At 43.9% G+C, this 15,886-nt stretch overlaps 1 protein-coding gene across 1 annotated transcript in view; it reads left to right on the top strand.

Moving 5' to 3' along the window:
• Positions 1-1,168: 1,168 nt before the first annotated feature.
• Positions 1,169-15,886, top strand: part of chrm3b (cholinergic receptor, muscarinic 3b) — a gene marked incomplete at both ends in the record, with an annotated part of 53,420 nt that continues 38,702 nt past the window's right edge. The window contains one exon of the mRNA XM_080747427.1: positions 1,169-1,329. Coding sequence (XP_080603553.1) covers positions 1,169-1,329 — 161 coding nt within the window. The remainder of the gene's footprint in view (positions 1,330-15,886) is intronic.

Here is a 15,886-nt window from a genome sequence, read left to right as displayed (position 1 = left end):
ATTTGTTTAGTGAAACGTTTGAATCATTGGGTCACGATCATCAAACACACACCGGAGACAGCATTATAAGCTTCACCTCTGACACCACTGAGAGAAGTGTGTGTGTGTGTGTGTGTGTGTGTGTGTGTGTGTGTGTGCGTGTGCGTGCACGCGCATCTGTGTGTATTATGTATGTGCACACGCATTTGTTGTGTTTGTGCTCAAGGTTAATTAGTTGAAGTAAACATTGACATTGGGGTTATGGCAACTGATTGTGTACGGATTCAATGGTTCGTCCTTCACTTCCCTTCATTTGCAATGATTATCCAACATTAATCCACACTGAAGACTGTTAAGACAACGTTGAGCTCAAACTCAAATAAAATGTAGTTAAAAGAAAAGTTATGCAATACAACTACACAAATATGTTTACCGTATATATTGTTTCTGCATGAGGCACTGTAATTTTGGGAGACATGGGACAGATGGTTGTTAGGACGACATAATATTGACAATAATGATACTCTAGTTGTATTTGTTGAGTATATTGGCTTTAGATAGCAATGTAAAAATATGTGGACAAAGATATGTGGACAAAGCAGTCGTTGCAATTGTTCTTTGCAGGTCGGCTATACAAGTGTGTGTGTGTGGGCGGGTGGGTAGGTGGCTGCAATTACTAAGTGGTCTCTTTAACATCACACACAAGATATTTGTTCTTCAGCAGTTCTTTAGGGTGGTTGAAGTGCCCCTCTGTTAATCTTTTGTGCGGACTATCTAACACAGGGGTCCGGGACCCCTAGGGGGTCCTCAGGGTTACTACAGGGGGTCCTCCAAATCTTTGTCTGATAGAAACTTTTTTTCTCCTTTTTTATATTAACCACTTGAACCCTAACGTTCATATTCTGAGAACCAAAAATAGCTGATCTACAAGTTCACAACGCCTTGCGCTGCAAGGCGTTGTGAACTTGTAGATCAGCTATTTTTGGCAAAGAGGTTTGGTGTAGATGGTAAAAAGAGCAGACTAAGTAGAGTGAAAGGTCAAGTTTATTAAGTATTAACACACATTGACATGAATCCAAAATACACTGATGATTGTGTTGTCAAACAATGAAACTATATGGAATCTATGAAAAGGTTGTGGGGGTCCCTGCTTCATCTCTCTCTCAACTAAGGGGTCCTTGGCCTGAAAATGTCGAAGACGCCTGATCTAACGTCAGCTGGGGACGGGAGGATATGGAGGACAGCCATTCAGCAGCCATTCAGGGCTGCCCTCCATATTCTCCCGTCGAGCGATAAGTTCCTGAGCTCTGCAGTGTTTTTAGCTCTGCTGTCGCGCTTCAGCGTGTCTGCGTAGGTGGTGCACCTCTCTCCCCTCCTAGCTGTGCCTCGGAGGGGAACACAGTGTCAGTTTGCTCGCCATCAGTTCCGGGTGCCTGATGCAGTGCCTGGCCAGCCTCATCCTCCTCTCTCTGCCCGTACTGTGACCCGTGGGAGGTGAGGTCCGTGTGTCTGATGTGGTCCGCCCACGCATCGCATCGCATTGCATCGCAGCCAGTGGTCCGGGGACCTGGTCCTTGAGTGGTTTTCAAGTGGTCCCCAGGTAAATGATGGAGGGTTAGTAACCAAAAGAACCCTTATAGATCCCTTATAGACCTATGCCTAGGTGAACCATAGCCATATGGTTCACCAATTATTTCCCAAATGGTTTCGTTTTACACTCACAAGAGTTACATTATTGTTAAACATCTGCGCTACTTAATTTACAAAAAAGTCAACACAATTAGAGAATGTAGAGAATGTATTTTAATCAACGTTTGCCTGTTATGTCTCCTGTATTACCACATCAATACAACATGGACTTGTGGACAAAATAGAGGCCAAATCTCATCAAATGGTGGTCTGTGGCTCAAATGCAGAATAAATAATGGACCTTGATATGAAAAGGGATGAAAACCACTGCAGTAGAGCATTAGATGAAATAACATGCTATATCAACACATTTTGCTGGGAAACCTCCTTGAACCCCACTTTGAGAACCCCTGTAGTCCAGAACCTCTAAAGTTGCTCACCATAACAAATATGTATTGTGGTTTGAGGTAAATTTTGAGTTAAAACAAAAAACTAAACAAAAGTCAGTTGCTGATGTGAGACCAGCACTCCAGAACACAATGGATGCTTGGGTGATGGGTTCAAAATATAAATGCTCCGACTCTAAACTGTAAAAATATGAAAAAATTATTTGCCCTGTCTGGCATTGTGTAACGGTCATTCCATAGAGGGAGACATGTGTGAGATGTGTGGGTGGTGTGAATGAAATGCTCACACAGGGCTCCTGGTTTGAGGGTTGGCTTCACAGTGCTGACCTCAATAAATCATAATGGTGGTGAACTACACTCTGCTGAAGCATGAGAGCAAAACGTTCAACCCTGGCGAAAATTTCGTTTTTTATTTTCTAGATAATCATGTTGAAGCTCTGGTTTCATATTGTTACAGTGGAGGGTGCTTTTTTCTTTCTTTCTCCCTTTTTAATAGTCTAGCCACAGCTAGACCAGAGTTAGGAACTTGGTGGGAAACAATGGATGAACGAAGTAGACGTTTGAAGAATTGACAATAATTAATATAGTGGATTTACTTTTGTTCAACCTTTATGTATGCAGGTGAGAGTTTTGATGGCATGCTTTCTCTTTGTAGAACCCCACTGAGTTACACTTACAGCACATGCCATTTGTTTATGGTCTGAGCTGTTGTCTTCAGCCTGTTGTCTACTGAATACCTCCACATAGGTCAAATGTCTTGCTCAAGGGCAATACCTTGCTGTAAGCGTGCCTTTGCTTCCCAAAACTGGCTTGAGAATCACCTACTTGTGAAATGAACCGGCATCTTTATTTATTGTTTAACTTTGGATGCATTGCCATTATTATTATTTTCTTCACTTTCAGAATTGCACTAACACTAACACTTTTTGATTACTTAAGAAAGAAAAGAAAATTAGAGTTGCTACTGAAATAATTAGAGTTGTGAGCACAAGAGCAGTCTAATCAAGCCTTACAAACCAAAACATCAGATAGTTAAATAATTGCTTTTTAAAATGGCGTCTGGGGTCCCTCATGAGGGCGCTCCAAGGGGTGGTACCCCCAGGCTAAATGATTGACCGTTAGGAACCCAATGGGCACTTAGAGGTCTATAACTCTCAGATTTAAATTAACAGAGGGTTTTACAGTGTGGGTCCCAGAGGTAAGAATCGTGTCAAATAGTCTGTGGCCTAATAAAGTACATAAAACTGGGGGTCCTTGAAATTCAAAAGGTTGAGAATAACTGGGCTAATGAGGCAAGAAACCAGGCACAGCGTTTTCTTTCCATGTGGTCAACATTCCAGAGCACACTGTTCACAAAGACAAAGAAACCATACCTGAAAAAATAAAATACTGCGTAATTACATGTTTCTGCACACGGCTAGGTATACACTGGTAGGTGTACATGCTCATATCGACTGTGGCACACTCTCTCTGTGTGTGTGTGTGTGTGTGTGTGTGTGTGTGTGTGTGTGTGTGTGTGTGTGTGTGTGTGTGTGTGTGTGTGTGTGTGTGTGTGTGTGTGTGTGTGTGTGTGTGTGTGTGTGTGTGTGTGTGTGTGTGTGTGTGTACAATTATGTGTGGTGTGATTTATTTCCTTGAGGCATTGTCCAAAACCACTTACCAGACGCATCCAATTAGTGGTGAGCAACATGAGCTGAAGCGTTTCATAAACCTCATCATCACCGGCATCACTTTTCCATGACAGTTTGTGAGCGCCGGTAATTTCAGGGCAAACGGATTTCCATTCCTCATTTTGAGGACATTACCGGTGGAAATTAGATCTTTACTTAATCCAATCAGAATGAATTGGTGTTGGAATTGGAGAGGTTTCGGTCGGTTTCAAATATTTGCTGAGTGTTTAGCGCCTTCAATCAAAGCGAACAAGTCTTGTTCCCTGAGGGGAAGTACAATGTTTTAACTTAAGTAACTACTGATTTTCATGGTGATCACATATCTTGGAATCTGCATTTACCCCACGGTTTTATTTTATTTCCCTAATATTATATCCCAGAACAACATGAAGAATTATTTAAAACTAGCCCTTACCCGTTCAAAGATATGAGCTCCGAAATTATGTGCAGTGTGTGGGTTATGGGATGTGCACTGTGCACACAGGTGCTTGCATGATAATATGTAGGAGCATCAATGTAAGAAATACCCGTTTCGTTTAATGGCTACAGAGATACTGTGTCCCCCCCCCCCCCCCCCCCCCGCCCGCCCACCCGCCCGCCTGCACACACACCCGCCTGCCTGCACACACACACACACACACACACACACACACACACACACACACACACACACACACACACACAGAGCTGGTTAAACATGTTGCCTCATGCTAGATGCAGAATAGATATGCCTCATGCTAGATGCAGAATAGATAGTAGATACACCATAAAAATGCTAATATACAGCATATGATTTGTGAAAGTGACAAACAGGCTTCACAGTTATGTCAGGTGTGTTCATATGCTAATGGTGATGCCATTTCACATCAATTGCTCCAGCCAGTGAGGAGAAACGCTGTTTCAGACAGACAGACAGACAGACAGACAGACAGACACTAAGACATTTCGAAAATTATATGTTAGATGTTAATGAGCATACTGATCTCTCAGGATCTCTCTCTCTCGACATTACTGCTCAGGGTTAAGTGAAGTACCTTGCTCAAGGCCACTTCAGCAGCAGTTGCTGAGAGAGGAGATAGGACTGCTTGTTTACTTTCTCCACACAGATTTGCCCAGCTGGTCTGGGGATTATTGCCTGCACAAACCCAATTGGTCCTCTAACGTTGAGCATTAGGCTGACGGAATACCCGGGGGGGAGTTGGGGGTTTGGGGGGTAGGCCCTTTGAGCAGCCTAGTCAAAGTTAAATCAATAAAGGGGCATCTGGGTGGTGGAAAGTTAAACTCGCACGGCCCACTGTATGGACTAGGATTCAAATAATGGCGGCAAATGATCGTGTTTTTGTCCCTGGACTAGCGACTCTTATTGGTTGGTCGAGTTCAGTGGGGAGGGGATCTGGGGGGGAAACTCCCAGGGAAGCTCTTCACTGTCAAGTGAAAATAAGTATCTGGTGCATCATGATGTATTGGAGGAGACATGTGGTACCCTCCCTGGGGGAAGAGGGCTTACAGCACAGACGGACAATTGCTTTAGCAATGTAAACGTATGTTTTCTCATGCCAGTAAAGCTCCATTGAATTGAATTGAAACATGAAGCTCTACTAGTCCATACCCGGGGATGTGCTCACTCAAAGCAGTTGCAGACTTTGAATTATGTATGGACAAGGCGTGTGTTCCTATGACTCAATCTCTGCTAGCTCCGGCCGCTACAACACACGCCACAACCCACTGAGGAGAGCCATGCGAGACAGATGGTCTGTCGTGTGTCTGACTGACTGACTGACTGACTGACTGACTGACTGACTGACTGACTGACTGACTGACTGACTGACTGACTGACTGACTGACTGACTGACCCGACCGACCGACCGACCGACGGTGATGGACAGAGGTTTCTTTAATTTTATGTAGGATATTCTGATAGTAGTCATTGCTATTGCTTAAAGGGCCATTTCACCTCTGGGACAACCCGATCTTATTTTATTGTTGTTTGGGACACGATCAACACAATCCTGAGTTATTTTTTGTGTTCAATCTATGTTTTGAGATATTTTAGTATTTCAGCATGTACTAGTGATGCAAAACGCATCATATGATGCTAAACGCATCACTAGTACAATATAAATACTAAAATATCCCAAAACACAGATTGAACACAAAAGATAACTCAGGATTGTGTTGATCGTGTCCAAAACAACAATAAAATAAGATCGGGTTGTCCCAGAGGTGAAATGGTCCTTTAAGACAGTGGTTCTCAACCTGTGGGTCCTCAAGTTATTTTCTCATTCAACAGTAAACAAACCAACATAAGGTTTAAGTGTGTAGAGGGTAACATCACATTTCTAAAGTGACAATTTAAGGACTTTTTAATACCTCTAAAATGACAAATTACAAACATTAGAGGCAGAAATTGTGAAAATAGCTGATCTACATGCGAGGCGTTGTGAGCATGTAGATCGTCTATTTTCACCATAGAACCGTGTTATACGTACAGTACAAAATGTAATGCCTCAACTCTTAGTGCTCTACAGGGTGGGGGGGTCCCCACTCCCCAGTTCAAATATGGTTATTTTGGGGGTCACGGCCTGAACCACTGGCTTAAGAGATAAGAGTGTTTGTTATAGGTAACAGATGTCTCCCCATCTCTCCAGCTCTTTAGTAAACAGATCATGCGTAATATCGGGATACCAATTTTATCCAATCAGGAGAGCGAATTCCGTCAAGTGTTCCAATTTTGTCAGCTAATTTTCTTGTTTCAGCACTTCCAATTTCAGTTCTTTATCCTGTATCACATAATGAGTTCTCTTTGCTGATTTGAGCACACTGATCAAATCATGGGATTTGATCCACTTGATCAAATCAGGATAAAATATCCCGACCTGAACATTTGTCTCCTGTTTACTAAAGAGTGGAGAGATGGAGAGACACCTGTTACTGAACGAGCAACGACTGCTTGAGAAGACTTTCATATCTTCCAGGTGTTCTACAAATCAGTTTTGCAGAGTGTTCTGTCTTTCGGCCTGCACCTTCGCCAACATACAAGTTCAAGATCATCCCTAAGTGTATGCCCCCCCCCCCCCCCACACACACACACACACACACACCCATGAGCAATACGTGTGCCCCGTTTGTAGGCAGTTGGTGTGTTGTGGAACCCCAACGCAACCCCCATCGGAGAAATGGGGTGTGCGCGTGTGTGTGTGGGTGTGTGTGTGTGGGTGTGTATTCATGCGTGCGTGTCTACGTGCGTGTCTACGTGAGTTGGAGAAATAAAAAGCGTATCTATCCCTTCTCCCTTTATGACTGATTCTCTCTCTCTTTCTTTTTATCTGTCTAACAGTTTTCACTTGCCTCTCTTTGTCTTTCGTTATCTTCTACTTGTCTTGTCCACTCCTTAAGGAGAGAAAGTCTCTCTCTCTCTCTCTCTCTCTCTCTCTCTCTCTCTCTCTCTCTCTCTCTCTCTCTCTCGGGAGAACAGATGACTTCCAGCTCTCATTGCTGTTGAATAGTCTTCTATTTAGCACAGTTTGCTCTGCTTAATTTGATTTTTTTGTGCCCCTCGTTCCATAACATTCTCTCTCCCTCTCCTTTGTATACATCTCCCATTCACTTTCCCTCTTTGTCTCGCTTGCACTTACCTTGGACAAGACCTTGGGCTGTGAAGCTCTGTACACAGTGAAATCCAGAGTGTTAGTTTAGCTCTGAAAGTGTATTATTGTACCCTTTTGGGTAGTGGGTCAGCATAACACTCCAGACTGTCTACTGCTGTTGTAGGTCAAATTTCCCACATTATAAAACCTAACATACTGCATTGACCCCCGCAGGTCTGTACATGGTCCTCTCCTTGTTTCCCTCTACACAAATAAAACTCTACTAGCCCACAGTGTGTCGCGTTTGCAACGGGTAGCTTCTGACTACAGTGGGTATACAGAGCAAATGGAATCTTGTAATAATGTGTATTGTCACTCTCTCTCTGTGTGTGTGTGTGTGTGTGTGTGTGTGTGTGTGTGTGTGTGTGTGTGTGTGTGTGTGTGTGTGTGTGTGTGTGTGTGTGTGTGTGTGTGTGTGTGTGTGTGTGTGTGTGTGTGTGTGTGTGTGTGTGTGTGTGTGTGTGTGTGTGTGCACGCGCGCGCGCAAGTACGTACATGTGTGTGTGTGCGTGCGTGTGCATTCGTGCGATTCAATTGTTCCAGACTGTCAGCTCAAAAATGGTGTTCTGTTGATTTCTTAGTTTGTATTCACACACACACACACACACACACACACACACACACACACACACACACACACACACACACACACAGCAGGATCACTGTTACTGATTGAATAATCAATAATCACTCTCCTGCTTGTTGAATGGCTCTGTCTGTCCATCCGTGTGTGTGCATGTGCGCGTGCGTGCGGGGGGGGGGGGGGGGGGGGGGGGGGCTAGCGAGAGGGAGACAGCAGGGAATGTCAAACGTATTTCATTATTTAAATTTAAGAAAAGGTCAAACTAACTTTAAATGTCAAACTAATCATTGTGCCGGCAAAGTCGGCAATCGTTCTTTCCCTTTCCCTTTGTATACAGGGACAAGGATCCTCTCTGTGCACATTTTGTGGATCCTTCAAGGGATGTGGTATACAGTATGGGGTGGTATGTAGTTTTCATGTGGCGGCTAACAATGCTAACCAGCATATTTCTCTTGTGTTAATTGAGGTAACACAAAGAGGAGACATTAGAGCCCTGCACTCTCTCTCTAGTAGGGCTACAGAGTTTTACAAGATTATTATTATTATTTGTGCTAGAATTCGGGGAAGGAGGTGGTATACTGTATTCACCAAAGGATTAACATTATAACAACTAAAGCTTTAATGTGAAATAAACTAATATCACTAATAATAGATTGCATTTTGGCCTATGGCACAAGATCAGCGACCAACTTCACCATAATTACAACACCGACCTTAGCAGGGTTTAAAATGTAACTACCTATAAGAGGCCCCCCAGACGAGATGCGACATTGCATCAGATCAGAACTCGGAGCCGGGGGTTGATCGGTGTTCATTTCAAACGACAGCGATCCTCTGTCTTGAATTCGGGCCCGGTATATCCCGCTGTGCCAAGTGAAATATCTGAGACCATTACAAATGAGCCAGATATCCTGGATGACCACCCCTAGCGATCTCGGGCCAGAGTTGATTGGGGAAAAAGTTTTATTTTATTTTTTCTGGCAGTTGATTGAATAAAGAAACAAGGCTCCAGCCTCGGTTCTCAAACTATGTGTCCCGACCCAACGTGGGGTCGCGGAAGGTGCCATGGGCTCGCACATTGACGACCATACTACTGTGTATAACGTCTATTTGCCCTTCAACTATAAAATATATATTGTTTTTTATGAGACACGCATTGTAATTAGGCTATGCTCCCAAATCCATTTTATTACCTTCTGTTTGCATATGCAATGAGTCCTGCAGTGCTGCCAATCTGTTGAAGGTGAAATGGAGGTTTTTTAGCGAGGTGAAACGCCATCAAAAGCCACCTCGAAGATGCAGGTTGGAACTCACTTATATGGAGCTCAAATTAATCATTACATCATTGCGCGAAACTAGGTCATGATAAATAATTAGCGCATCAGTTCCAGGTGGTGGTCCGCTCTCAAAAGTGGCCAAGCGTCGTGAACCTTTTTCATGTAATATCCATCTTCGCGTTCGTTGATAGCCAAAAAAGCAGATACAAGCTCACAATGCACTGTGCCATGGCTGCGTCTACAGAGAACAGATCTGTTATTTTGGGAACATAACCATGCTGCGCATTTTGATGACCAAATAATCCTGTGTGCACTGTAATATTACGTGGGAATGATATACCTTTTTGAACAATAGCCTAAATTGCGTGGTGTTAATGAGTTGTGGTCATACAACACCAAACAAAACAAGAAAAAAGACCGCACGTAGTAAAAAAGAAAAAAAAAATCCCAAGGAATGTATGTCTCTCTGACTTTGAGTATGATGACATTATATGAATAATAATGTGGCATATAGCATCAACCAGCATTTTAACGGCAACCAGCCAGACATTAAACAGACATGAGCTTAATCAGCTAATAGCAATTATGAATGTCCAAACCTCGCCGTTGTGGGCGCGCGTGCAGTCGCAGAAAAAAAAAGGTTTAACCTCTCGCTTTTTTTTTACTGTCCCACCACCTCATCCAAGCATATAGAATAGGGACAGGCCTAGGTTCCTCAATATCATTTAGCTGGGGACCCCATGGAACTCCCCAAGGACTGGCGGTCCTCTTTTAGGACCAATGAACAAACTGACAGCACGAGAGGCGCAATGATGTGCCCGCAGCCCGCGCGTAAAAGTAAAAAAAAAAAAAGGAATGGAATGTCTCTGACTTTGAGTATTACATTATATGAATAATGTGGCATAGTAGCATCAACCACCATTTTAACCAGCAACCAGCCAGACATTACACAGACATGAGCATAGGCTACTATGTCTATATAGCAAGATATGAAGAGCAGAAGAGAACTTTAACTCCGATGTGACTCCGCGTTGGGCGTGCAGTCGGAGAAAAGATGATTTGACAGCCAACTCCAAGATGATAGCCCAATATATTATCTTTTATAAATATAAAAAATATATATTATATATCCCCATGTGTTGTCGTGGGGAAAGGCTTTCGTGAGGTGATAGAATAGCCTACACTGCATGCCGTGTCGCCAAATGACTGCGCAGAAGAAAAAAAGGAAAAAAAAGAACGCTATAGGCTATAACGTTTTTGAACAAGTGATTACAACATTTTAGGGAGAAAGTAGGCTAAAGTAAAAAGTAAGTAGGCTAATAATAATAATAAAAGTGTAGGCTATTCTATTGTGAGGTGACAGAATAGCCTAGGCTACACTCTGCGCAGCATAAAAAAAGGGGATCTGGCTTCATATAATCTGAAGCAATCCCGTGTGCTCATTGAGACGACAATAATTGTAAAGGATTCCTACCCGATGACCCGAGAATATCAAGCTTTTTTGATTTTCTCGGGAGAGCCCCCGACGAGTCCCGAGATCATAAAAAGCTAATTAACACCAGTAAGACTCCCTAATCGGGAGGTCGCTTATCTCCTGTCACACTGCTGACATCAGTATGACACCAGTAAGACCATGGTTGCTAAGGTGGTTGCTAACGTACACTAACAGACCAGCAACAACAGACTGTTGCCACAGCAACGTACACAAAGGTTTGTGTACACATGTGGTGTGATGTCATACTGATGCGGAGATATGAGCAGGGCAAAGGTGTGACGTGTGACCGACCGACCGACCGACCGACCGACCGACGGACGGCCGGTGGAGGTTTTGATACTAAACTGCGACCTACGGCCGCAATAATCCGATCGTGTCGGGGTACCGTTCAAACCCAAGACCGAGTCCGGGGCCGACCGAACGATTTTCCCGGGGGATCATCCCGACAATCGGCCCCGGGGAATCGGCCCCGGGCTCGGCCCAGTGTGCACGGGCCTTAAGACTAAGAACTGAAAAGAGAATAGATGAAATTAAAGAAAAAAAAGGGGAATAGAGGCAAACAAGACAATTAAGATAAAGAATCTATGCCGGTGGGGGGAAAAAACATATCAAATAATAACATGGTTAAACAGTAGAAACATGTGAGCCAAAACAATAAACAGATAATAAACTGAGAACTGGATGAAGTAAGAAGAGATTTAATATAGATGATACTGGTTATACTTATAGTGGTTATACAGCTGTGGAGGTATTCCACCGCTGAAATATTACCAGTAAGACTCCCTAATCGGGAGATAAGCGACCGTTGGTCGCTTATCTCCATAAATAGGCCAAAAGTTTGTTTTACCAATTATTACAATCTATGTGAACATTTACATCAACAAATCCCAAGTACTATGCAGAACGACCCATTTCAAGTTTTTAATGTACAACAATATTTAGAAAATAGGTCTACAAGCTCACAATGCTACGCATTGTCCTCGTCCCTTATATTCCCATAGGTTATATGGAGATCTCAGTGTTTGTCAGTCCTTGTTCATTTATGCCCATATATGGACATCTCTATATCTACTGTAACAGTCCTTGTCCCTTTATGCCCGGAGATCTCTTAACTGTAAGTCCTTGTCCCTTTTATGCCCATATATGGATATTCCTGATGTCATCAGTATATGAACATATATGGGCTTTCTGATATGCCCATATATGGAGATATCTTAACTGTAAGCCCTTGTCCCTTTTATGCCCATATATGGATATCCCTAGCCCTATATAAAGGGGCAATTCTCACCAGGGAAGAGAGCATTGCCTGGAATGTTGAATCTCCATATATGGAGATAACCTACGCATCACACAAAGTCTGACCTCACCAGCCCATACTTGGGCATGGACGACTTATATCTCCATATACGGAGATGGCCATATATGGAGATACGATGACATCACAGAGTCCACAGCTGATGATGTGGCGTGATGTCATACAATAAACAAACAAGCCCTATATACTGATGCGATACGATGACATCACAGAGTCCACAGCTGATGATGTGGCGTGATGTCATACAATAAACAAACAAGCCCTATATACTGATGCGGAGATATGAGCAGGGCAAAGGTGTGACGTGTGACCGACCGACCGACCGACCGACCGACCGACCGACGGCCGGTGGAGGTTTTCATAGTAAACTGCTCCCTGACGGTCGCAACCAGCACAACACACAACCAGTAAGACTCCCTAATCGGGAGATAAGCGACCGTTGGTCGCTTATCTCCACAAATAGGCCAAAAGTTTGTTTTACCAGCCCATACTTGGGCATGGACGACTTATATCTCCATATACGGAGATGGCCATATATGGAGATACGATGACATCACAGAGTCCACAGGTGATGATGTGGCGTGATGTCATACAATAAACAAACAAGCCCTATATACTGATGCGATACGATGACATCACAGAGTCCACAGCTGATGATGTGGCGTGATGTCATACAATACACAAACAAGCCCTATATAAAGGGGCAATTCTCACCAGGGAAGAGAGCATTGCCTGGAATGTTGAATCTCCATATATGGAGATAACCTACGCATCACACAAAGTCTGACCTCACCAGCCCATACTTGGGCATGGACGACTTATATCTCCATATACGGAGATGGCCATATATGGAGATACGATGACATCACAGAGTCCACAGCTGATGATGTGGCGTGATGTCATACAATAAACAAACAAGCCCTATATACTGATACGATACGATGACATCACAGAGTCCACAGCTGATGATGTGGCGTGATGTCATACAATAAACAAACAAGCCCTATATACTGATGCGGAGATATGAGCAGGGCAAAGGTGTGACGTGTGACGTGTGACCGACCGACCGACCGACCGACCGACGGACGGACGGACGGACGGCCGGTGGAGGTTTTCATAGTAAACTGCTCCCTGACGGTCGCAATAATAAAATGCCTTACGAAATTAAATTACAAACCAAAGATGGAGCACCGAGAAAGAGTATGCTTTCTATGTGTGTGTGCCTCTGCAGGTTTGAGCAACGGAAATGTGCTTCATCTCACAACTGCACATTCTTCCTCTCGAGAAGGTCCCCAACGCTCCATGCTTACACTAAGAAAGAAAGATTGCTGACTTTGTTAATATACAGGTAGTCTCTTTGGAATAGCTGCAAGAATGGAGGCTGTCCGGAGGCTGTCTGAGGCTGAACACTTGCTGAATTTACAGTATTATGTCAAAATGTGTCTTCAGCCCACTTGAAGCACTTTCAGAGAGAGGTGAATGCCATACATGTCACTGCTTGTTCCTACTTGATGCGGGACAGTAGAGCCTGACCACTTGAGCTTTATCTACAAGCTCACAATATGTTGTCGTGCGGTGTGTTGTTGTTTTCTGGACGTATTTGAATATGTTTGAAATGGGATTTCACCTATTCACATTATTCCTGGCTGCTCCCAGGAAGTAGGGCGGACACCTGGGAAAGTGGTAAACAGGAAAACTCAATGATGTTGAGCTCTGGGTGAAACCTGTGTTGCCATGTCTGCTTATAACCAGTAAGACTCCCTAATCGGGAGATAAGCGACCGTTGGTCGCTTATCTCCACAAATATCACAACCTCCACCTCTCACGTCATACGGGTAGCCATAGTTACACCTGGAATGTTGAATCTCTATATATGGAGATAACCTACGCATCACACAAAGTCTGACCTCACCAGCCCATACTTGGGCATGGACGACTTATATCTCCATATACGGAGATGGCCATATATGGAGATACGATGACATCACAGAGTCCACAGCTGATGATGTGGCATGATGTCATACAATACACAAACAAGCCCTATATAAAGGGGCAATTCTCACCAGGGAAGAGAGCATTGCCTGGAATGTTGAATCTCCATATATGGAGATAACCTACGCATCACACAAAGTCTGACCTCACCAGCCCATACTTGGGCATGGACGACTTATATCTCCATATACGGAGATGGCCATATATGGAGATACGATGACATCACAGAGTCCACAGCTGATGATGTGGCGTGATGTCATACAATAAACAAACAAGCCCTATATACTGATGCGATACGATGACATCACAGAGTCCACAGCTGATGATGTGGCGTGATGTCATACAATAAACAAACAAGCCCTATATACTGATGCGGAGATATGAGCAGGGCAAAGGTGTGACGTGTGGCGTGTGACCGACCGACCGACCGACCGACCGACCGACCGACGGACGGACGGCCGGTGGAGGTTTTCATAGTAAACTGCTCCCTGACGGTCGCAATAAGCGACCGTTGGTCGCTTATCTCCACAAATATCACAACCTCCACCTCTCACGTCATACGGGCAGTCATAGTTACACCTGGAATGTTGAATCTCCATATATGGAGATAACCTACGCATCACACAAAGTCTGACCTCACCAGCCCATACTTGGGCATGGACGACTTATATCTCCATATACGGAGATGGCCATATATGGAGATACGATGACATCACAGAGTCCACAGCTGATGATGTGGCGTGATGTCATACAATACACAAACAAGCCCTATATAAAGGGGCAATTCTCACCAGGGAAGAGAGCATTGCCTGGAATGTTGAATCTCCATATATGGAGATAACCTACGCATCACACAAAGTCTGACCTCACCAGCCCATACTTGGGCATGGACGACTTATATCTCCATATACGGAGATGGCCATATATGGACATACGATGACATCACAGAGTCCACAGCTGATGATGTGGCGTGATGTCATACAATAAACAAACAAGCCCTATATACTGATGCGGAGATATGAGCAGGGCAAAGGTGTGACGTGTGACCGACCGACCGACCGACCGACCGACCGACCGACCGACGGACGGCCGGTGGAGGTTTTCATAGTAAACTGCTCCCTGACGGTCGCAATAAGCAATGTGGGTCTTAAAAGTGAATAAAAGTGTAGTCACTTACTGGGCTATATCTAATGTTTTTCATAACAAGGATTCTGAGCGTGATCCACAAGCTCGCAATGTGTCGCAATGTGACACATTGCTATTTTCAAATACCTGATGTAAAGTAGTAAAATTGTGACTAGTTGCTTCTATTGGACTTATTTTCATAGACCTGCTGGTCCCTTGTTTCTTTGGCAAAATCTGGCAACACACGATTCCCTGTTCACTTCCTTATGGGAGCACACAGAGAAAAACTCAATGGCGCCCTCTGTAAGGCACTGGCGGCGTCCTCACTGCCCTGGAGGGCCAGGAATATGGTGAATAATGACATGCTGAAAATAGGGATGCCAGTTTGAAAGTAATGAATGCACAGGGCACTGCATTTACCCATCCTAACTATAGTGCCGTTAATACAGAGGACACATTTCAATGTATGTGACAAATACCCCAAAACCAACGTATCTTTGTACATCAGTCAGCATTTCACTGACACTGTCTGCAGCTCTACTGCAGCTCATTCGTGGGCAACAATATGACTTGAGTCATAAAGTATTTGGAATGCATCAGATAGATCAAAGAAGGCTGGAGTTCAAAATCTCTCGCTGGTTGTTGCAGGGGTCATATTTGTGCCCTGCAAGTAGGGCGGGTCAGTATATCATGTCGATATGAGATAATATCCTCTTGGATTTTGGATAATGTAATACTGTGATACAGTGTTGTTTCCTGGTCTTAAA

Source organism: Nannobrachium achirus (genome assembly GCF_963921795.1).
Source record: "Nannobrachium achirus genome assembly, chromosome: 18".
NCBI lineage: Eukaryota > Metazoa > Chordata > Actinopteri > Myctophiformes > Myctophidae > Nannobrachium > Nannobrachium achirus.
Note: the sequence above shows the minus strand (reverse complement) of the source record. Positions and strands in the feature narration are given on the sequence as shown.